The 25769-nt window shown below is 32.2% G+C and overlaps 2 protein-coding genes and 1 long non-coding RNA gene across 4 annotated transcripts; 2 read left to right on the plus strand and 1 right to left on the minus strand.

Moving 5' to 3' along the window:
- Positions 1 to 10092: 10092 nt before the first annotated feature.
- On the plus strand, positions 10093 to 15951 carry LOC122535158 (heart- and neural crest derivatives-expressed protein 1). 2 transcript variants are annotated; one of them, XM_043666419.1, is made up of 4 exons: positions 10093 to 10518; positions 10892 to 11007; positions 11968 to 12611; positions 15211 to 15951. In XM_043666419.1, exons 2-4 carry the CDS (start codon positions 10923 to 10925, stop codon positions 15343 to 15345), a joined length of 864 nt encoding a protein of 287 aa, XP_043522354.1. In that variant the 5' UTR covers positions 10093 to 10518; positions 10892 to 10922; the 3' UTR covers positions 15346 to 15951. The 2 variants fall into 2 exon arrangements, with proteins under 2 accessions (XP_043522354.1, XP_043522353.1); XM_043666418.1 differs by having other exon boundaries at positions 10094 to 11007.
- A 7031-nt stretch (positions 15952 to 22982) lies between these two features.
- LOC122535159 (PBAN-type neuropeptides-like) lies at positions 22983 to 25434 on the plus strand. The gene is made up of 3 exons (XM_043666420.1): positions 22983 to 23324; positions 24246 to 24482; positions 25099 to 25434. The coding sequence occupies exons 1-3, from the start codon at positions 23219 to 23221 to the stop codon at positions 25341 to 25343; spliced, it is 588 nt and encodes a 195-aa protein (XP_043522355.1). The 5' UTR covers positions 22983 to 23218; the 3' UTR covers positions 25344 to 25434.
- LOC122535160 lies at positions 24289 to 25147 on the minus strand. The gene is made up of 3 exons (XR_006308110.1): positions 25066 to 25147; positions 24491 to 24578; positions 24289 to 24406 (listed from the first exon to the last, which is right to left on the minus strand). It is a non-coding gene; the product is annotated as an uncharacterized LOC122535160 (long non-coding RNA).
- Positions 25435 to 25769: the final 335 nt, after the last annotated feature.

Consider the following 25769-nt stretch of genomic DNA (forward strand, 5'->3'; position numbering starts at 1 on the left):
TCCTCGGGCGTCATGTTCTCCTGATACAAAATCTCAAATCTCAGCACGATGAACATTCCGATTTTCCAGATATTCGGGTTTGAAAATTTTTAGAGTATGTGAAATAGCAGGAGAACAGCTGGCTGCACGGTCTCGGCGTGCCACTTCCTCGGGCGTCATGTTCTCCTGATACAAAATCTGAAATTTCAGCCCGATGAACCTTCCGATTTTCCAGATATTCACGTTTGAAAATTTTTCGAGAATGTGAAATAGCTGGAGCTCAGCTGGCTGCGCGGTCTCGGCGTGCCACTTCCTCGGGCGTCATGTTCTCCTGATACAAAATCTCTGCCCGAAGAAACTTCCGATTTTCCAGATATTCACGTTTGAAAATTTTTAGAAAATGTGAAATAGCAGGAGCACAGCTGGCTGCACGGTCTCGGCGTGCCACTTCCTCGGGCGTCATGTTTTCCTGATACAAAATCTGAAATCTCAGCCCGAAGAACGTTCCGATTTTCCAGATATTCACGTTTGAATATTCTCCCGAGAATGTGAAATAGCAGTAGCACAGCTGGCTGCACAGTCTCGGCGTGCCACTTCCTTGGGCGTCATGTTCTCCTGATACAAAATCTGAAATTTCAGCCCGAAGAACCTTCCGGTTTTTCAGAAATTCACATTTGAAAATTTTTACAAAATGTGAAATAACAGGAGTTCAGCTGTCTCCATGTTTTTGGTGTTCCATCTCCTGGATTTTCATGTTTTCCTGATACATTTGTTTTTCAAAAAATCTATTGGGGGAATTTTTCGTTTGCATGAATTTTTCTGTATTGAATATGGGGATTTGTTTAGGAATTGTTTACTTATTATTAGAGAACTGGTTGTTCTTATAATCGAGTTTCTTTATTATATGAATAATATTTGCAATGTTGACTGCCATGTAGGTTACGTAGTTCTTCGCTTGATATCGTTTTACAAATAGTAATATTCAGAGGAATCAAAATTTGATTCACTTGAGAAATAGCAATACCCCGAGGTATTAGTATTTGGAAAACCAATTACCATGTCCCACCACGTGGAGGTGACTACGCACGGGTTTCATTATGTTGTGTCTTATATCTTGCTGTTTTTTATATATGTATGTGCGAGTCACGATTTACACTTGTCTTGAACTAAGCAATATGTTAGGAAAGGGAAAGCGATATTCGAAAACGACATAGTGATTCATTTAAAGTATTGAAATAAACAATTCTTGTTAAAAAATTTGTGGTAAAAGAATATTATTTTCCTAATTGTAGATTCATAGATATTAATATCTTTGCAATAGTATTATTAAACTAATATTAACTATGTACATGCAGAAATATAAGGCATATTACGGTAGTTGTTAAAGAATGGTTACTATCAAAGTATATATCTTGTATGACTACGATATGACTCTTGGCAATTGACTCGTATTCAGGTTCAAACAATCACGAACAAGTATTATCCCAACACCAAAAAAACCAGATCATGTGGCTTTCTGTTCGGTAAACTCAGAATTGCAAAACAGCAGGATTGCAGAATAAAATTTAGTTGCATTGCACTTGATTGTATCCAATTTTTCTGAATTTCTTGAACATTTGCTGATGCTTCTGCTTCTCAAACTCTTCTCAGCAATCTTACGCTTTCTTTCAATTTCTAATCTTCCTTATTTTTTAAAGTTTCAAATTTTCAAATACTGAAATCAAAATATATCTATTCGCAGTTCTGTTCTTTTCCGGAATTCATCCACAGCACTCTGCTCTTTTTGTTTTTTCCTTATATGTTGTTTTATTTTTGGCTTTTCTTCTGGTAGATAGTGGAGAAAGTGATTGGTCGAGTGGCTGGTTACCAGTCTGCTCGTAGATACTTCTTGACAGACCTCAAGACATTGTCAAAAGAACATGCCGCTCGATCGACCAACCACTTCTGAACGCGACTAATTCCTTCTCTTTGATGCCAGGCGGCTGATTACCACGCTTTCCTTGAGAACCACAACTTTTTGGAACAATTTCTCGGATCTTTTTACATTCTACATACAAATAATGAGACAACATTAATTTAATCAATCAGTTTTTTGTTACAGTCTGTAGCAGATGATCATATATCAAACTGATATAAGTGTATTCAAAATTGACATGCTCATACGTACAAAAATATATGTACATACTGTATTGTACTATACTGTAGATATATGCACACTGAAATAAGTAAGAGAGTAAATTAAATCTTTATTTAAGTTTTACTTCTTTCACGAAAATAAAAATTTATATAAACATTAATAGTCAGTCAGTGTTAATCATTTTTGTATTAATGTATGTATATTTATGTATTTGTCGCAGATGAAAGAATATATTACAATATTCTGTTCCATAATCTTCAAATCTTCATTCCTTTAAGACCATGAAATCAAAAATCAACAAAGAAATGAAGTAGAAAAGGAATATATTAGAAATTATCAGAAGGGAAAAATCATGTAAGTACGTTCACGAATTATAAGGTGGCGCTTATGTATGTGTGTATGTGGTGCGGTTTCCTCCCACAAATATGGGTAGAAGCGATTAGAGAGTGATTAGAAGGTGTTCTGGATTGCGTTCCAACAGCATGAAACCCGGCGGCATTTCAGTGCGGTATGTGTCCCCCTTGCCACTTTTACACCCCTGTGTTGAATAGCAGGCACCGAATTGGACGACCACGCACCCAACGAAGATGATACAAGACCCTTCCACTTTGTGGTTTGAATCTGCTTTCCCCTGCTTATTCTTCTCGGCCATGCGACACACGCTCTCTCAATTTTTTTCTCTCTTATCCCACACAAGTGAAGCTGTCATGATTATTACTTAAATAGATATATCGAGGCCTAAGTGATTTCCGGCGATAACGAGAATGAAGAGGTAAAACGTTGATTAGAAGCATCATTTAGGATAACGGTGCAAAAGCATGGCTTAGAATAACGGTGGCTGGTTTTGGAATTGAAAGTCAAGTATGTATAAAAAAGTAACATGTGTTTCCATGGCTCGTTACCATTTAATCTACCAGATATTAATATTTTAGAAAAATTTGTTTTGAAGTATTAAATATATGTAGATGAATATAATATATTCATGCATATGTTAATTTGTTAAATTTAGGTTTCTTCAATACATTCACACGAGTATTTCAAGTCATACCAAAACCAGTAACAATTGCTAATTGCAATAATAAGGAAACAACATGTAACTTGGTTGTCGCATGTTTACTAATGCGTAATATGTGGAAAAAACAAAGAAAAAATTATTAGAAAGAATAACATTGTATGTTCCAATTTCATTTTTTCATCATTCTAATACTGACATGATCAAGTGACCCATTTAGGGGACAATTTATTCCGCACGATACGCGTGCCAGTCTCGTGGCATTGGGTTTCTGGAACGGCGAGGTCCACTAATTATTATTTCCGTCGTTAAGTAGGCTATTTTTTCGGAACACCAGCAGGCGTAAACAAAGAGTTGAACCACGGTGTTCTGCGCTCTGTCGGTAACACAGCAACCGGAATTTATTTATTTTCCTCGCGATGACATGTGGTTTCCCTTCCCATCTTTCTTCATTTTCAATTTTTACCAACTTTTTGTTTTATCTCGGTTCATTTTCACTATAATTTTGAATTTTACGATTCAAATATTGATCTTTCTATCTAATATAATTCTTTTGAAGTATTAAAATGATTATGTAAAATATAAAATATTAAGTACTATATATATATATATATATGTATACTGTATGTATATGTTTTTTGATGCCATTTAACACATAGACATTGTGTATTAGAATGATAAACAAAGTTATGAAAATTTTTAATTTTAAATTAAGAAATATATCATTAATTCACTTATATTTAGTATCTATTACTGTGTTTTGATCAAAAATTTTGAATCCAATTTTGATGTTAAATTTTCTTCATGCAAACTTTTTTCTATTTAAGTTAGAGTCAGAATTATCAGAAAATAGTATCTATATTTTATAATAAAAGCATTATATGTATAAAAATATTTTAAAAAATAGGTACACCAATATTTCTTTGATTAGTAAAACATTAGTGTACTTTGTCTATACAAATATTGTGAATGAATAAATCTAGCATGAGATTTCAGATTTTTAATAAAAAAAAAATTGACAAAATTCATTAGTAACATGACTAGTATTTATTTAAAAAGAGATATACTCTAATTTTACTAGAAAACAAACGAACTTTTTCATTAATTTAATATTTGTATTTGAAAAATATGGCATATCTAATATTCAATGATACATTGTCACAAATTTTTTAACAGTTTTTAATCTGATCCAATCCATCGACAAGTGCAATTGGGGCAAATTCCAATTGGTGAACAGTCGCAGAAAAAAGGCGGTGAGAAATTTCAGATAGATTTATAAAGAGATCGATAGTCGTTAAAAGTTAATCTCTCAGAGAGCAACAGAACTTATACAGCTATATAAATGGTGAGGTTCTACCAGCAGAAAGAGAGGAAGAGACAGGAAGATGGAAGCTCGAATAGAAAGAGGTAGAGCGAGAGAGAAATTAGAAAAAAGGAGCGAGAAAGAGTAAGACAGACGGTTGTAGAAAGGAAGAAAGAAATTCAGAGGGGCCATGTGGCGTTTCAGGAGATATCAAATCATACTACGTGTACGCCATGCCGCCCCCTAAATATAGTTTATTGCGTTACCGAGTATTAATGGAGCTCCTACAGAAAGGACGAAGACAGACGAACTATCAAATGTTGCGAATCAGTCACGGAAAACCGAAAATGAAAGCATCGATCTTATTATTGGTAATGTCTTTTGATTGATTAAGTAATTGAGTAATTATGTAATTATGCGGGTACTTGTGAAATGTTTGCGTTCTGATGAATATTACAGATAATTAAAGTGTTGACTGATGTAATGTCTTATTTTAATTTTATCATTTTGATTTTAAGCCATAATTAAAAAAAAATAGAATCTTAATAAAAGGCTAAATATTATGGAAATATTATGCATTCTGCACTCTAATTGTAATTCTTAATTTCTGAAATTTAATGGTAGATATATTATCAAATTATATTTAGTATAGACATTTGAATTTAGCATAAAATTAAAAGTTGCACGTAATATTTATTGTAATAATTTCTTATGAAATCTTGATAATTTGACGACTAAAAGATGATTTGTTACATTGAATAGAATACAAAGCAATCAAAGAATCAAAAATCTGATGTGGAGATATTAAGACAAAAGAATTAGATGTGCAAAAGGAATTTGCAATAGAAGTTTAAAATGATTACAATTATTGATGTATAAGGTATGTATTTCCATTCAGATCCAAAAATTAGAAGAATCTTCCAAAAGATAGAATTATTTTTAAAAAAAACACAGGAATTTTATTGTTCTGTGAATATTGTATAGGAGAAAATACCCAGTAAATTCTTCTCAATTAATTCTTGTTAAACTAAACCGTGTTTATTGATTCAGTCTGATTTATGCAGACTTTTTAATGTATCTGCTGTATCTCTTATTGTGTATTATCGGATGTTTTCGATTCATCTACACGTCTTAAATTGGCGTACTAAGAAAAGACTTGCGAAATATTCGATGAATAACAAGAATAAAGAAAGATGCTGAAAATAGTCAATTTAATCATTATTCCGACTTTCTCTGTAGTCTGAACTTTAGTTAACTGAATGGCTGTTGTTTTCAAATGCATTTAAATGTGCAGTTTTTAAATTTTCATATTTTTAAACTTTAAAATTTTCATACCCTTGAATTTACACTTTCGAATTCTCGCTTTCAAACTTTTTCAAATTCCTGAATTTTATAATTTCTTAATTTTCGAACGTCTATTTTGAAATTGAGCCTTGATTTAAGCTTCCAAAATCTCGCGTTCAAATTTTTAAATGCTTCCAGATGTTTATATTTCCAAATTTTTCCTTTGAATTTGCATGCTCTGAATCTTATAAATGTATAAATTTTATTAATTCAAAAATTTTTCAAGCTTTCAAATTATTAAATTACCCCTGTTACATTTTCTAACTTATATCTTCCTACGAAATTTCACGAAATGGCTAACATAGACTATACAAAACTGTCTTTATACAATTAAACCACAACCAAGGTATATTTTCAACGCAGCTTTGCCAATTTTACACAAAGAAATTCCAAGAAAAACAAGAATCGTACAACTAAAGCATGAATAATCAAGGAAAGGTACAAATTACCTACGATCGTCAGGATGACTTGTTTAAGGAGGTCCATGATCATGCCAGATTTCGGATCCGTTCCGGTGTCACAAATTGAGAACATAAACACTGAGATCGCGTACACGTGTCCTCTGTATATCATAAACTGGTAGACGGTCGTGAAGACCTTTTCCTCTTACTACGTCCGCCCGTTGAGTTCATTCATGAAAATCCGGTAGCCCTTTAAACTGTGAACGAATTTCCAATAAGGATACTAAAGAATGTCCCTTCTTTTTCCTTCAAGATCTTTTTCTTTTTAAGAGAAGTACCGTATGTTACAAGCAGTCTAGCTTACATACATAGTTCATTCATATTTATTGTTTGCTCGGTACTATGTATATGAAAAAAAAATAATAAGGATACAGAAAAAATATAAAGATGCACTATATACAGTAATGAACAAAGTAAATTTGTAAAATTAAAAAAAAAAGATTAATACAGAAATAAACAGAAATATTTAAAATTAAATATTTTAAATGTTATTAGAGTAATAGACCTTAGAACAGATGTTGAAGAGATGTTAGACGATTCCACAGAAAGCGTAGGAAGCAAAAATTTTGACTTAGTTCTAAGCCATTTATAACTACAGAAATGTATGTATGTACAATGTATTTTGTTTCTGGTATAGCACAAATGTTTGAACCAATATGAAAAAGAAATAATAATTTTTTTAGAAATATGTCCAAGTTATTTATTGAAGTGATTAATGATTGTAACGGATAAAAGAAATTATAAGATTTAGTAATTTTTGTATTTTTTCATCAACATTATATCTATCTATACATCTTCATTGCTCTTATTAAATGTAATTCAATTTTATAAAATTATCGTGTTATTTGATTTTTAAATTTTCTTTTGTCTGTATGTATCCTATGCAAGACAACAGGGACCTTGATTGATGATGAACGAGTGGCAACCGAAGAAAAGGTTACTCTTCACTGTTGAAATAATAAACAAACCCTTTTTGTTCATTCCAGGCCGATATTCACAGTAGCTCGTTGTCAAGGGGATGTGGTCCCTGATCTGGGTTAATAAAAATTCGAACGGTGTCGCATTTCAAGAAACACCGACGGAAGATTCTCCTTTTGACCTGGGAGCAAAGGGTGACCGAAAAAGACTGCGTTCTTGGAAAATTGCCTTTAAATCATCTTTATCGTAGTAAACTTGACTTTGAACTGGTCATCCGTCAGACGTGTGAAATCTATCGCCAGAATGTACATATAATATGGCTGTTGTAGAAGCTGAAGAGAAAATAAAAAAGATAACAACGCAAGAATGTAGAAGAACAATTCATCAAATTTAATATTAGGATGTACAACTTCATGAAAAAGGAATTTCTTTTTAGTTTCCGTGTGAATGTTGTTTGACTCAAGTATGAAGAAGTATATATCATATCTAATAATTATGACTAGATGTAGATGTTTATAAAGTTCTACAAATTTACAAAATATAATATATAAAATATCCAAAGTTGAGCATTTATTATACTATTATGTTAGTAAAGCACTTACTACAATGTATTACAATAGATGAAACAAATTTCCATTTAGAATTAATTTCTTCTGTTTACGTTTATAAAACTATAAAATTACATGAACATCCGCAGTCTAGTTATAATTAAATATTTGACTGGAAAATTTATTAAGTTATTTTATATAGAATTTGAATATTTAAATAGAGAACAATAAACATACACACAAGATCAATTCTAATATCGTTTATTTTTCAGTTAAAATGCAGTGCTAAAAAGATTATATATGCATGTACCACCTATTTACGTGTAATGCTATTTATACTCGATGATCTCGATATTCGAATTATCTGGTTTCCATTCCTCGATTTATTTCACGTAGGAAAAAGTTTCGATCTAAATTAGAGAATTTTTCCTTATATATTGAAGATTAACATTTGAGCTCACTGTACAAAAATAAGTATCAAAGATGATATTGCAAATAATAAAATAAATTACAGACGCAAATAAGACAAGAAATTTAAACTTAATCAAGATTCTCTTCCTGAAATTAAATCTACTTTTAATCCCACAGATAACATTAGGCGCAGCTTCAAACCACAGATAAGAATGTTAATTTATTCGACATTGAGTCGCGTGAGCAAGAATTGGTAAAAAAAGTGGAGCGACGATGCGTTGACGGTAATGCACGCTGACAGAGAGGGCTTTTTGCCATCCGGAGAAGCATCGGCCCTGGGAAAAAGACAGGCAAAGCCACTTAAAGTAGCTCCAACACACGTAGGAGAATCGTACGCTGACCGCTACTATTTTCAGTCCTTTTTTATCGTTAATTACAGTGACCTTTATCGAAAGCCACTCAAGCGTCTCTCACTCGCAGGTTTTGCTTCAACATTGCGGAAAGTGTTAGTTTAAAAGTGCAACGCCGAATTTTAAAATAGGACGCACTTGAATGAGATTCGTGGAAGTGTATTCGTTGAAGACGGATGCATCCAATTTTCTTTGACATTTAATTATAGATTTAAGCCATGTTCACGAACAGGCTCATCGTTCCCCCTTTATTTCGGGTAAACGATGTAACACAGGAGCAGTCGTAGTTTGCTTACAACTGCAATCATATATAATGAAAGTTAAGTTATCACTGGACATTTTTATACAGATGCATAATTTGAGAACGTAATTAAAAATATAGAAGGAGAATAGAAAATCGTTTTATATATTAAATGTTAATATACTAATATATTAAATTGGATATATTCATATTGTTTCATATTATGTACATTCTGTTGTTTTGCACTTCAAAATTTCCTGTAAATGCATAAAAATTAGTTATCACATAAATAATACATTTAATTAAATATTACAATATCTATATAATACTTATAATATATATATATAAATATTATAATAACATTATTATAATTATTACAGATACAATGCATATGCAATGCTTTGTGAATAGATGAGATTATTGGATGGGAATAAGAAAAATGACAGAAAATAACTGAAGGAGATAAAAAAGTGGGGATAAGTGAAAATAATGAAATAAGAAAAGAAGAATAAATAATAAAAAGGATAAAAGAACAGAGAAGATAAAAAGGATATAAAAAAAAGAATGGAACTTTGTAATTACAGAATAAAATTGACACTCTCAAAAAGGATGAATTTTAATTAAATAATTAATTTAATATAGTCATAAATTATTTATGATTTAATTATCATGTATCACACATAATATCTATATAAATATATTATAAGAAAAACTTCATTAAAGAAAAATGTAAAATAATCATTTTCTAACATATTATACATCTTTATATTCCAGAATAATATTCCACGGCAAGCGAAAATTCTTTCCTGTCTTGAAGAATTGATTGCAATAATCTCAGACAAGTAGAACTGCACTATTCATCAGATTTATTTGAGAAAATATCTCCTAACGAGTTCAAACAAAAACTCATCGCTTCAAAAGCGATCTCCTATCACCCATCAAGAAAACAAGGAAAACAGAGAAGAGAAAATTATCATAGTGTCATCAATACCTATGTCGTCGGTCCATGGTGTACATCATAAGTATCCCCTAATAAGTTCAAACAAATCCCATCACCATCTCAAGAACAACGTTACCACCAACACCATCATCCACCGAAGGGAAAACGAAGGGAAATGAAGATGAGGAAAATTACGATAGCGTAACCAATATATCCCCGATTTATGGTATACGTCGCATCCTCTCAATTCCCTATTTATATAAATCATGCACTCCAGTGTTGGCTGATTCCCCGTTCAATTTCCTAATTGAATCGAACGATATGCGTCGCATGGGCGTAGACCAGCTTGAGCTCCGCCCTTTGGTTCCACTCCACCAGCTTCGAGCTCTCTTCTTCTGGAGTCTGCGCGTTACACCCACCAGCGGCGTGTTCAAGTGCCAAACAGAATAACCCAGTCGCTCGAGGCGACCTTCGAAATTGGTGTTCTTTTCTTAGTGGCACTTGGACCGCATCCGGAAACGTATTGACCCGGGGAGTAGTGAAATGCTGCATCACCCTCGCGTCCATCCTCGGATAACAGATATTCGAATCAAATATTTTGTCGATTGTTTAAAAAAAGGAAAAATTGTCGAAGATAATCTCTCTCGATTTTTGGATATTTCATCTGACACACTGATATATAATTGGGACTGAAAGTTTTGTGTAATTCAGATTCTTCGTGAACGGATATTTCGACGGTTTCAAGAAATTTCGAAAGAACGGTCTGCGAAAGAATTGCGATTGACGGAAGATCTTTCTGAAGAATCTGGCAGTGGTAACTTTTTTTTTTTTGATAGTTCTGCGATTGATTGATCATTTATGTGAACAGAATTTTTAATTACGATAACGGATCAGTGGGAAATTTACGCAATCATCTATCATTGTTTCGTCGTCCGATCGCGAATGACTAATTTTGAGAAATAATTCGATTGGTACGCCCGGCAAGTTATCTTCGATTGCAATCTACGCGAATATTCTCAAGTCAAAAATCTCTTTCGTTACGATTTGAAGTGAGAATTAATTGACATTTTCCAATTCCGCAAGTGTTAAATCAAAATTTAGAAGATTTAAGAAAATTGAATTCGATTCTGCACGCGAATCGACTGATTAGAAGTGAAGTTTTTATTGGTGTGGTTTTCTGTGGACAGCGTAAGAGAGAAAAGTAAAACAACAGTTATAATGATGTTGGGTGGTTACGAGGCGCAATCGGATTACTATCCGCAATGGCATCAGCCCTACAATTATGTCACACAATTACCGTATGGTAAGCTTCATTGTATAATAATTCTGCTGCGTTCTTTTCATCAATCTCAACTCGTTCATATTTCTCTAAAATTAAGAAATATCTCAAGTTTAAACAAAATATGGAAAAGTTATTATTGGTATGTTTTATGTTGAATATCTTCTTAAAATACTATAAATCCTTCTTGTTAACTAAACTGAATGTGAGACTGAAACTGGAGGATCGTTGCAGAATTAATCTTTCTTTTTTATTTACTTTATTAATACGTAAATACCTAATTTGTCAAGTTATTTATAAAGTTATTATCTTGAATGATGAAAAAAATTTTATTTAAATTTTATAACGTCGTTATATGACTCTTACACAAGTGAAGCAAACAATAACTTCAAAACTGGAAGCTAAATTAAGTTAAATGAAATAGTTTTGAAAAACACGTAGGTTTAAAGTTCTCAAATTTTCATGATTTTTTAAACAAAGAAAATTCTGTTTATAGAATATCGAATGCCTAAAATTATGAAAGAATCGTTCAATGAATACTGTAACTGAAAAGTATACCGAATTTATTGCAACACGTGTAGAACTTATTTTCTGATGTACATACATTTAATAATTATGTCATTGTTCATATCTATATTATGTTATTTAATGAAGCTTCTAGAAAATAGATTAAGAAATAACATACATAAATATTGCAAAAAGTGATTGATAAAACAGTAAAGACGACAAATAAATTAATTAATTAAAAGAAAGAAAAGAAGATTGGTCAATTGTTTACTGTATACATTAAACAAAGATAACAACGATAAAGTTTTAAAGGAGATACAAGAATTAAAATGAAGCTAAGGTAAGAGAAAGATAAAAAATAAGTGAAACAACAAATTAAACTAAGCTAAAGGCAAAATAATTCCCCAGCAGAAAAGAAGCGATTCGCCACGATTCGCCATTCTAGCGAATGTAAAATTCTCCATTTTTCCTTTGCAGGTCCGCTGAATGTACCCGACGCGGATAGCCAATCGACGTACTGGGGCGCGGATTCCGGGATTTCCGGGGGTAGTTCTGGCGCTGGGAGTCCCACCGCTTCAACGCCTCCCCTAATCGAAGAGATCGGCGTCCAAGAACCTAGCTATTCACCCCTACAGCAATACCCACACCCCTCCATCAGCCAACATTATTCCAATTTACCTTACTCGCCTCAACAAGACGTTCCACATCATCTGCATCATCATCACCATCACCATCATCATCATCAACAAAGTCACAGAAGGGAGGGCGACTATTCGACGATTTCTTCAATAAATCAAGTTGACGGATCGCTTCAGCAACACCTCGGCCAAGAAGTAAGAGACGGTGGCGCAGTCGTCAGGCCTAAAAGAAGAAACACAGCGAATAAGAAGGAAAGAAGGCGAACGCAGAGCATAAACAACGCGTTTGCCGATCTACGCGACTGTATACCCAACGTGCCGGCAGATACGAAATTATCGAAGATCAAGACACTGAGATTGGCGGCTTCGTACATTGGATATCTGATGGCGGTGCTGGAAAGCGACGAAGGAGAGGAGCCGCAGACCTTTCGCGCTGAAATTTTGTCCAATGGCAGAAGGAACAAAACGGCTCAAGCAAGTCAGGTCAGTCTAGAATTAAAAATTTAGGGCTGTTGCAATGAGAAAGCAGTTTCGCTCTCTAGTAATTTGTTCAAGCTGACGAAAATTAGCTAAAAAGAAATTCATTGTCGATTATTATAAAATATTGTACTTTTAACTTTCTTTCCTCAATAGTACAATTCTTTCTTTTTCAATAGTACAATATATAATATGTAATATCGCAACTGCCTTCCTGTAATACCTGTTCGACGATGTTCAATTCGAACTTTGATAAAATGCAGTGTTAATAAAATAACGTCGAAATACTTTTCTCTCTAAGAAGTGTTGCTCACTTCGCTTGGGGGCTTGAAAATCATGAAAATTTGAATTGGTTTTGCTTCATTTGTGAAATTTCTAAGTTTCAATCCACAATTATGATATTTCTGTGGGCACTTAAAATGTTCTAGATTTTGCTTTGTTACAATATAGGAAGCACAAGCCTTTAATACAAATACGTAACATTGTATGTATTGAATTGTATGACGGATTTTAAGAAGTATGTAATTGTATATTTATACAAGTCTGTATGAAACAATCTCTTGCTAGTGACAAGAACAGTGGCAGCAACTATGCGCTCTCGTTTCCAATTTATATCTGGCCTAATATAGGGTTGATATTGGCATGACAAAGAAATCACAAAGAAATCTCGATAGTGTTATCGAGATGCGGGAGCATTCCCTTTGAATCAACTAGAGAATACCATTACATATCAAGTAACATTGAATTTAGTATCCTAAATGGAGAAGTCAAAACAAATTGAAACAAGTCTCGACATGTCTTGAGTTGTATCTTATATCTTATTTAAGATACAGTGATGTGAGAAAAGATTGGTTTATTATGTCATCATTTTTTTTTTATCTCTAAATTTATATAGACAATAGCATCATATTTGTTTATAAAATAGTGTTTATCTGATTACCAAATCTTGCTGCGATAATTAAAGTTTAACCAAATCTTCGATAAATAGAAGTTGGATAGAAATAGATCGTTGAAAGTTTTGCTCTGTAGAAGCTCATAGACATTTTTATTAATACTCATTCATGCGTATGGAAATATAAAAACTTTTTGATATTATAATAGTTACTTGGTAATGTGCGGAACGCTATGTTATTGGTGAAACGACCGATAATGCGATGATTCTTCGTAAAAAAAAAAATTGACGATCTCATCAACATGTGTGCAAATAGAAATTTAACAAGAAAACTAGAAAGTTTTAAAAAATGTAATGTGTAATGGTATTTAATACTTCGTTTTCATTTTCCTACTTCTGTACATTGTACACGAAGTAAAAATCACATTCCACAACTTAAATACTTTAGATTTTAAAAAGCAGTAACTCAATTTAAATCTTTTCTGAAAACTTGACTTAAATCGAGAAAAAAAAATAACAATACTTCGATCCGTAAACTTGAAAATAGCCTAATGGGTATTTTCATAATGAAAACGAATCGTATTTCAACAATGGATTTATGGTCATCTATTTCTTTCTTTAAATCGTTTGAAACAATTTCGTAAGCATTGCCTTCAAATAAACACTCTGTTCTCTTTAATTGGCTCTCATTCGCTGATGCCTGAGAACTCGGCCTCAAACTTATCGTACCGAAGCTTCATCTCGTTTAGATGAAAAAAGACGTAGAAGAAAAATTTCATCGTGATTCACGTGCCACGAGAACGAACGTTCTCAATTAAGCGTACTTCTTCCCCGTGTTGTGACAGAGTAAATTTAACGATACTAAACAAGAAATAAATTTATGAAAATGAAATATTAAGTATAACATTAATAAATAACTGAAACTTAGTGCTCTTTTGATTGTTTAATTTTCCATTACTATCAGAGATGTCAAATAATATAGAATAAAAAGACGTGGGAATTAAAATTTATGGAATTACGAGAAACTTTTAATAATTTCATAAAAATTTTACATTTGAAAAAGAGGCCGCTTTTTGTCTCTATATGTATATACTTATTTATGTCAAATATCGTTTTAACGTTGATCCTTTTAATTGATTAAATTACAAATGGAGAATTATATCACACGTTTATTTATCAGGATAAATAAATAATTGATAGATTTAAATTTAATGAATAAGAGGAAAACAATTTTGTGAAATGGTGAGGAAAATAGATTATAGCTAGGTTTTCTACATATTATATTTTAGATAATTTCGTGGAAAAGAAAATATTTAACTATTATAGTTTGGACTGTTTTCATAACTTAAATTTCAGACATATAGCTTGTCATTGGACCACCCTGTAGTATTGTGCCCTTTTTTCTATTTCCTGTGATTTTTCGATCCACCCAAAGACCTTCTTTACTATCAAGATCATCGACCTTTGATCCATCCATCATCACTGCAAAGAAAAAGAGAAGAATTACACAAGGAAAAATTACAAACGTTCAAATACAATTTACATACATGGAACGCAGTGTAAAAATGTATATATAATTATATTATATTATATAATTATATTATATTATAATATAATATATACACTGTGTGATAAAAAAATACAAATACAATTTAAACATCATATGTATTTTATGATAGACGTTGTTTGTATACGTTCGATTTTTCATTGCAGAACGAGTCGTATTTGCAGCATACGTCAGGTCTCGGGTCCGAGGAATCGTCGAAAAGCAAAGGACGAACTGGTTGGCCGCAACATATGTGGGCCCTCGAGCTGAAGCAGGAATCGCCCACCAACCAGATGCAATAAAATCACCGATTCCCTATCTATTTCTGACACGTTGTGGCTTCTGTTCTCCTATCATTATCGAGAAACCAATCCAAATTGGAGGGTTGGATCGAGGTTGGTGGCTAGCCAGAAAGATTTGAAGTAACCTTCGATTATTTTCATCTTTTCCGAGCCAACAATCTGGTATTTCGAGAAGCGTAAATAGTCGGGAGGAACATATTTGTTATTACTCTTTTATCTTCCATCATCGAAGCATTACGTAGCGAAATAAGATTAATTTATTCACGTAGCTGCGAGATAAGGTCAATGTAAAAATGTATTTTAGGTAATATCCGTATGTATGTGTGTGCACGAGAGGGTGAAGAGATTTTTAATCCCTTTGCTTTAACTGATTTTACTTCCACCGTGTTTACACTTTCGATAATTTCAAGATCTTTTGAATTTGATAAATCCAACAATTGTAAAATGTGCCAAGCGATCGTTTGTAAATACGCGTCGGTGAGTTATAGTTTGTGCCTGTAAATAGAAGTGTCTTGTTTCTTAGTCGATAATAATTTACATACGACCGTTAATCTCTCTTATGTTTGTCTCCATCGAACGAACGATCAACTTGCGATCATTGACACACACACACACACACACAAAAAAAAGATAACGAACAGAAAATCAAATTTGGACGTCATTTCATTTCAATCTTTTCAGTCGGTTAAAGAGAATTTGAATAGTATCATTCTCTCGTTAGTTCTAAGCAAGCTGATTGTTTTAATGATGCTCGTAAACTTTTGTATAAACTATCTATAGCGATGTATAAAAAGTCACTAGCAATAAATAGGATATCTAGTAAACAAGGTCTTAAGAGTATTATCCCTCGTTTTCTATTTTATATTATTAAAACCTAAATAGTAGACAGCTTCAAGTTCAGATGAAGAGTTTACAACAAAAAAATACCTACATTTATACGACTTTGGATAACTTTGTGTTGAGTAATCCAAAGCAAGAATAACAATATATGGTCTCATTCGTATCTAATTATCCTTTGAGGATGGAAGAATTTCCTCGAAGACTTCTACGTTTTTATTTACTAACTTTTAGAGTACAAAGTATAAAAGATAAAGAAAAATGTTTCAAATAAAACTTAAATAATACAGTAAGTGCTGTGAGTACACGTTGATAAAATTTTCAAGAAAAGAATTTTTATTTTCTTTACCAGACTTCAACGTAGGCTTTCTTATTGAGATCTTGACTTGCCTGGAAAATGTGTTTCTCTCAGTTATGCTGAGAAAGCATTTTCCCATGGTGATGGTTTCGAGTTTCTCGAATTTCCTGGTACTTGATCTACGTTTTAGTCTTTGAGAAAGTGTTGGCTAATACGTTCACTTGTCAGAGAATTCTCTTCTTCACCCGCGCGACATTTGTCCCTTATTTTGTGAGAAATATTATGCAAATACAGTGAAAGATTTGAAATTTGTGAACAAACTAAATTGTACTTTAAAAAGATCAATTAATTAATTTTCATTTACTTGTATATACGTATGATCTTCAATTTATCTTTGACATGTTAGTCATTTCAATACCTTTTCTTAGAGGATCATTTTGCTGAGTATTAAATAAACAAATAGTCGCGCGACGATTAATTGAGACTAAATATTTGCGGCACTTTTATCTGACAATGATCCCATCGTTCAGCTGCATTGATAACTATACACTGGTCACATTGTATGTTGTAGATGTTTTGTATGTTGTAGATCTCTTGTCCCCAATTCGTGAAGGAATTGCATACATGATATCTACAAAATATATCCCATATATTTAGTAAATGAAATAATGCTTAAAAAAAAAAAATTAATATTACATATTTTTAAAAATCCAAACCTACTTTTCTAAACTATTTTGGGTTTTGGACTTATTTTTTTTTTTTTTTTTGATAACTTGTTATTCTCATTCTAAGCTCATTAATCTAAAATATAAACTTTATTTATGAAACAATATAAAAATTCTACTAAAGTTGTACTGATTTTTAGTAATGCGTGTCTATGTAAATATAATGTAGTATCACTTGATGTTCATTTCAATAAACAATCAATTGGCTTGCTAGCTTATGATGACTGAGCTTCAAGCTTATGATCGTTTTGGCAATCATCTATCAGATCATCTTGTAAGTAATGAATTAAAAGCACTTTACTTAGATAAACATAAAATAATTAAACGATAATTGTAAATAAATTGCAATATTCCCTCTTTTGAAAAATAATTATTGTGATTCTTTATTTAAAAATCTGAGAGCTAAATGAGCGTTACAAACAAATCATTTAGTGCGTTTATAGTGAATATTAATTCATCGTAGTAGCGAAGCAATTAAACGGAGAGAATAAAGTCTTTAAATACATGAATTTGTAACTTTCATGTTACACGACATTGAATTCCATTTTACTAAGATAAACAATAATTTCATTTTGTTCATCCGAAAAAATACTGCATACATATGTGTATATATATGTATATATATGTATATCTGAAATATATACGTGAAGAAGCAAAAAGTACTCTTTTTGGAGAACAAAGTGGCACGTGCTTCTTTAGTACAAGGTGTTAAACACAGGAGAAGGTAGATCGGTACCGCTTCGTAAACTCTTCGGTTGATGAAGCGCAGAACACCTCCGTGGCCTGAATCGACGATATAAACACTCCGCGGTACCTAAGGAACTCGGTTATTCTCGGTAGCAGCAAAGAGATCGTTGCTTTCTTGTCAAAACTTTGCCATGAAGCTGCTGCTGTGTTACTGAGACCGTACGCGATTCCTACAATACAAAAAGAATTTCACGCATTGCTATTGGATTGTTCGTGCAAATTCATAATTTTATGAACACAACAGGAAGTTCGTTCTGTTTAAATATAACAAGTACGATGATTTGGATATTTTGTATATTTCTATGCAGTTTCGTATTTTTAAATTCCTTGCACTACTGCTTTATCTTTAAATTGCACGTGCATTTTATAACGCAATTATCGATATATTAACACGTTACAAACTCTTTTCTATTGCATTATTTTCGATTATTTCGGTTTTTCAACAAATACAATAAAGAAACGAATGATTTAAGGGTTTAGGGAAGAACAGGAGAAATAGAGAAGGGAAGGGAGGTCTCCAGAGTTCATGCATCAATCAGAATTGGAAGATTAAGATCAACCATCTGGATGTTGTATTGTTCTTACAAAACTACTTCCACTATTCTATCAGATAACGACTTATGCACCTCATAATGCATTTCATTGTCGAATGTAAGTGCATTAAATGCGATTAGATCGTCAATCTACTTCATCAATTTATTTAAATAAAATTTCTTCTACAAAGACTTTTATCTGTAAACGAGTTAATAAGTCAGTTACTGAAAAGATGTTACTGAATAGAAACTTATTATACAATTGTACAACAAAACGAACAATTATCTCTAAATATTGCAATTCAATAAATGAAACCTGTACATCTTCAATATCGATTTCTTTTAAACCAACTCCACTAATCCTCGAATAGTATAAGCTCATCTTCTCTCTCTCTCTGTCCCCTCCTCCGGTTTGTTTATGTATACTCTGTTTGATGACTTGACAAATGAAGAAAAGACGTGGGAATATTTTCGAAATAATATAACAAGAGAACAATCACGCACGAGGATGTATTTGTATGAATGTATCATACGTCAACGCGATGGTGCACGCTAAATGTATATATACGAGATCTAAGAAAAAAAAGTACAAAGCGAACGTTTGTTTGCTTTGACAAGTATCGAAGGTCCACGTACCCGCGAGAAGTCTAAGTACGGGTTGGCCACTTAGACTTCTTGAAAAACTGCCCCTTGCATGTGTCGCGCAAACCCTCTCCACTTAATTGCTTCTTTCGATACTCTTCTTTATCACTGAGCAAAAGAATGAGAGAGAAAGTCGATGTTTTGAAGATTTTTCATACATTACTTATATATATATACATATACATAAGTAATGTCTACGTATGTTAGACAACCTGATTAGTGAGAACGAATAAGACAAGTATGTAGATCAAAAATCGTAGATTAACATTTTTTTTATTTTTGACCAACAATAATTCAAAATAAAATGCTAATTTTATCAAATCAGAAATATTTTTATAATTTAAGAAATAGGACCAAGTAAAGGATATTACCACTAGCACTATGCTTTGGATATTTTATGTCGTTTGGGTGTTATATGTTTTCACTTAGAATAAAAAAAAAAAATATATATAAATTCATATAAACATCTGCAGTCTACTTATAACATTATAGTTGTTTTATTCAAAAACTTTTGTAACTTAAACTTAAACTTAAACTTAATGCTGTTATAACTTACTGTTATGTGTGTCGACAAAGCGGGGAACGAAATGATTGAAGGAATCTAAGATGTTAGTAGATTTATTGAGTGTTGGAATTTGTCAGACAGACAGGCATTGGAGCTATTATTGCAAAAAGGAGCAAATGAGCATGCTTCTACGACTACAAATCTTGTTTCAAATTGTTTACCCTTTGAAACTGTGCGTCATACGTAAACAATGCTGTTCTCCTTTAAGATAGATTATATCTTCTGTCCGAGTGTTCGAATTTAGTATCTCGTAAATACCCAACGACGGTGATTGCTGTGATATATAGAAACTCAATGTTTCCTATATTACTCTACAAATTAATTTAATGGATTATATAAAGTTAAAATGCTTTTCTTTAATTTCCTTTTTCTTTTGTTATACCTTTCAGAATTACTGATCTGTTACTACACTGCAGATCTCTGTGCAATTTATAAGAAATTTTAAAAAATAAAATTGCACATAATATGAAAAAATAAGTATATAAAATATCCAAGGTATAGTGTTTTCTGTAATATATAAAACTTTTTAACTAATTTCGTTTTATTATTTATAATTACTAATCAATCTACTGGTTATATTGAAGTATCAAATTATTTAAGATATATATATATATATATATATATATGTATAATTTGATTAATATTAAACTATCAAAATTCTAAGAATCCTAAAATTTCAAAATTCCACAATTCTAAAATACCAAATCTGCCAAAACTTCGAAGTTTCAGTACTGGACACGATCTCCTAAAATTTAAGAATTCTGAAATATTAAAACACTGACTTTCTTCTTAGTCTTCAATAAACATTAGTTTTCACTACATGTTACATCGTCAGAATGTAAAACATTCAAAGTGCATTGTAAACATAATTATTTGAATTTTCAACTTCAATTCTTCAAACTGAAGATAAATTATACAATTACATATATATGTAATAAACTTAAAATTTAATTAAAAATTTAATTAAACTTTCGTTCTTACTTTAATTTCTTTTTTTTTTACTTTATATTACACATGTATTGTGTAATTATACAATTAATCTTCAGTTCAAAGAATTAAAGTTGAAAATTCAAATTCAATTCGTATTCCGTAGGACTAGAATTTCGCTCTTTCTTCCAAATTGAAACCATAATTTCTACCACTTTCGGTTGTAACTCGATATTAAAACCCAAATACCAATATGCGAGTATTGTTCCGCGTGATTATGAATCCAGAAAAGATTCTCTCAGAATTGATCCTCCATTCGCGTTTCATAAGCTACGCTTTACCGTAAATTTAAATACCACGTCTCCGAGACAGTCGACTGATAAATGTGCCGATAGGCGAACGCACAGTCGAGCTTTTATACGATCCGTATCTCCGGATCTCCCCGCACTCCTCGGTCTCGTTCATCCTGAAATTGAATTGGTTAATTGACATGCTTAATCGAGAACAGATTGTTCGGCTGATCGCCTGGGGCGCCAGGTTCGATTCGTTACAAGCGACAGAGCAAACATCAGGGTGGCACCGCTGACGTTTTCCGATTAGTCAGGCGACGCTTTGTCTTCCTCTTTCATCATTTTCGATAAATATCAGAGGTCCCCACGTCGTATACGATCGACGTATACGTCTCTTCTCGAAATTTTGCTAAATCATCGACTGTACAGCGTGAGATTCCATTCTGTGAATGGATTTAATTAATTGGAAACTGGGATTTAAAATTCACCGACTTTTTTTTGCAAATGCATTAATATATGGTACGTTATACGATAATTGTGAAAGTAGTCCGAGTCAAGAATTAAAAAAGGAATGTGTTTATCAGTTATTTCGTCTAACAATAAGCTTCAGAAATCATATTTCCTTATAGGCTACGCACAAAATTTCACAGTCATATTAAATTCTTATCTTACAAGATCAAATATTTCCTGAAATATTTTATCTCATAGTATAAAAATATTATTTATACATAATACAAAAATATTTTTTAATTTGTTCAAACGCAAACCTTGAAGTATCTCGAAACGAGAAATATATGAGTTAGGCCACTTTCATAATCACCGGTGGATTATTTTATGTATTATAGCTCATCGATACCAATATAGAGACTCTTTTACACAAAAATTAAATATTCTTTTACACGTAATATTCTTTGAAATTGTTCTTAACAAAATTGTAATCATTCGTTGTTACTTATCAGAGATTAAAAACTATTAGATAATTGATACAGAGTATTAATACATCTTTTAATATCATCATTTAAATGTAATGAATCATTTAATAAGTAATAAGATCTACAAATAGGAAACCTTTCACCTTTCTTTTAATAATTTCATATCAAATGGAATAATTAATTGGTTGAAGTTATTTAGTTGCGTAGAAACTAGATCCTAGATCTTAGTTTGTGATATAGACTCTACAATAGATCCTAGGTCTTAAGTTGTAATGTGGAATTAGATCCTAGAATTGTTTTTGTAAGTTGTTAACAATTTGTTTGCTCGTTCTACATTATAGTTATCTAGTTTAAAAAGTGTAGAAAAATAATCAAAGTTTAACAAGGAGATTTTATAATTTATTAACTAGTTAAAATTTATTTGATACTGTAAAAAAGAAACATGCATTACAATTGTTAACAAAAATAAAAGTGTTAATTTATTAGAATTACTAGTTAATAAATCATTCTCTAAAAGACTCGAAATATTCAGTATGTTCTTTATATCAATTATTTAATAATCATTTATAATCTCTGACAGATAATAATGATTGTAGTTTCATTAAGGATAATTTATAGTAATAAGTATTTCAAAAGCAAGGTTACCTCTTCAGATCTTCATCAGACAGATCGATAAATTATCGATAAATTAAAATTCGTAATAATTTAATTCGAAATAAAATCATTATCCCGGTAAAATTCTTTCCATTCTTTCCATGTTTGTTCACAATTCATCAATTAAAACTACATCTTCCCTTCCCGAGAGAAAAACAAGAGGAATAAATAACAGACAGAAAGAGAGAGATAGAGCGGGACATAGCTGCCGAGAATGAGCTGAAACTGTTGCAAATCCCGCTGGAGTCAATGAATCTATCCGTATAAATGTGCGGTGTCGGCGAACAATGAAACCGTGGCTGGAAAAAGAGACGAGGCCAAGCAACAATGGAAAAAGCGGAAAGGTACCGATACGGAGGTGGTTACGAAGGAATCTCCCAGGACGCGTCCACGATCCCCTCATTAGGTATGGAGGAGTGTAGATCTCGATTGAAATTGAGACGAATCGTTTCGTAGGGCGTCAAGATTGGCCCCCAGCCAGGGGTGGATGTTTTCTCACTGGAACGCGCAGCGTTCATTTCGAATGAAATCGACGGTGTCGAGGAAACGAAGAAGAAAAATAACGTTCTCACTATGGCGGAGGCAGCTGGATAGAAGAGGAGAGAAAAGGGGGAGAAATGGGATAGCGTAGGGTAGCTTGCACCCCTATAAAACCAGCCACCGAGTTCCGTATCGACATCACAAACCGCCGACAACGTTCCGTGATAACACCCAAACGAAACGATGATCGGTTCCGCCACGTTTCCGCCTTTCAACCGTCTTATGACCACCGCAGCCTGCGTACTGCTCTGCGTTGTCTACCTGGCGTCCTGCGTTTCCGGAGAATACGGTATGTTCCACTGATCGTGAATTGTGTAACATGTTCATCAACTTCTTGGCAATCTGTCGTGACTAGGACTTGTGAGAATAGCTCAAAAAGTAGAATCTAGAGTTTAGATTTTGGACATTTCAAATAAATATATGTATACAATGGTGATCACGAAAGTATTCGAACTTTTTTTTCATAAGAAATTTTATATACTTGCATATATATTATGTGTTACATTGTATTTATATGAAACATTTTGAAACTTCATTAACACTGTAACGAGAGATGAGTAGATTGATATAAATTATAAGATAATTATTGTAAACATATATTTAACAGAAAATTAGTATAGTCTAAGCATGTACAAATGTTAAAGATAATCTCACTGAGTATCGAAGCTTATTAATAGAATTGGTTGTTTAAGTATTCTTGTGAGGTCTGATGCGAAATATATATGCGTATTAAGTATCTTATAATTTTTACAATATATTTTCAGGTTTGTCTCAAACATGACCAATCACAATGATCAAACCTCGTTATAATGTTAATTTTCAAAATGTTTTATATAACATACATAGTACACCTATTCGTAAAAAGAATTTTTAAAAGCGTACTATGAATGATTTCCAAAAATCTGTAAATCTACAAGTGATTCCCAAAAGATTGCAGACAGAGAATACATACATATGTATACGTCGAACAGCCAATTACGTTGACGTGCATATGTATAAATTTAAAATAGTAAAACAGTATTTTTTATTTAACGTCTTCTACTTTTAATTACATATTATATGCAAATGAGTCTCAAAAAGTTATTGTTTTCGAAAGTATGTCATCATCCACTCATAAAATCCATAAAAGTTCGGGAATCACTGTTCTATTTGATTTTGACAAACATACACATACATACATATATATTTTAAAATATGTTTCTACCAACAGAGGGTAGAGATTCCTCGAGCAGCATGAGCAATGACAGAACACCTAGCAACGAATTCGGCTCGTGCACCGACGGCAAATGCATCAAACGTACTTCACAGGATATCACCAGCGGTATGTGGTTCGGTCCGCGATTGGGACGGCGACGCAGGGCAGATAGGAAACTAGAAATGAATTCTGACATTGAAACTCTTGCCAATGCACTCGATGGATCACGTTGGACCGTCATCACGATTCCAGGTATTTACCTGTTCTCCTTAGATTGCGGATTTTTGAAACGCAAAATATCCAAAGCTTGTATTAAACAGTCAACGTTCTGCTTCTTTTAATTATATGCTGAAAAATATGAAAAATATGAATGGAAAAATCTGTAATCTACTTATTATTACTCGAAATCTGTTTCTCAAAAAAGCTAAGAATAAAAAATTGTAGCTGTTTACTTTATTCGCTGAAATATTATAATATATTCTTGACTGATTTGACAATAGAATAGATATATCGTATATTGTAATCCATAAAAATGAAACAAATTGAAGATATGCGATAAATCTTTTTCCCCCGAATAAAATATCTTTGACTGCCCAATTCCTTCCAAGATATAATTTATTTCAAAACGAACTTTTTTTTTTAATTCGGTTTGTAATTTTGAAATGTTAAATCTCGACAAGTCTCGTTGTTTGGTAATCTTTCGAAAAGTTATATTAGAACATTATATGATAATGTGTCAAAAGAGTTAAATACAAAACAAAACAATAATCACTTGATTAATTGTGTGATTCGAAGGAATTAGGAATTCTTTTCTTAGACATAACAAAGAACTTACATTTCGTTATTACAATAACTTTGAAATTTTCAGGATCAGATAAACGTCAGGTAACGCAGTTCACACCCCGTTTAGGAAGAGAATCGGGCGAGGATTACTTTTCATATGGGTTTCCAAGAGATCAGGAGGAGTTGTACGCAGAGGAACAAATCTTTCCACCTTTGTTTGCACCACGTTTAGGACGTAAAGTACCCTGGACACCATCTCCAAGGCTTGGACGACAATTGCATAATATCGTTGATAAAGCTAGGCAGAATTTTGATGACACACGCTTTTAAGACTGGTTCGACTTACTGGATGATTAATAGCTAATGACATAGTGTAATTAAGACCATATTTAAGAAAATAAAAGACTTGTATTTATTTGTATTATAGTTGAAAAATGCTTGATAATCTTCCTGTTTTATTATTTTTGCACTTTTGTTCTTTCCTTTTTTCTTCGTGAAATGGTATTAATAATTTAGTAGAATCTAGATTAAATAAAGCTAAACTAAATTTAAGTTTAGGCTTAAAAGGGAATATTTAACATCGTTTTTCTTTCATTTAGTAAATGGCAGTGTTAAAAGTTGAAAAATAAAAGTATTTATATTATTTTTAAATCTAATCCTAATCGTCGGTACAAAAATAAATCCGCTGAAGCTTTTTTTTAGAATAAACAACTTCGATAGCATTATAATATAAAATATTTTTAAAAGTAAAAGAAA

The sequence above is a fragment of the Frieseomelitta varia genome, unplaced genomic scaffold, assembly GCF_011392965.1.
Source record: "Frieseomelitta varia isolate USP_RPSP 00005682 unplaced genomic scaffold, Fvar_1.2 scaffold_68, whole genome shotgun sequence".
In the NCBI taxonomy this organism is placed as follows: domain Eukaryota; kingdom Metazoa; phylum Arthropoda; class Insecta; order Hymenoptera; family Apidae; genus Frieseomelitta; species Frieseomelitta varia.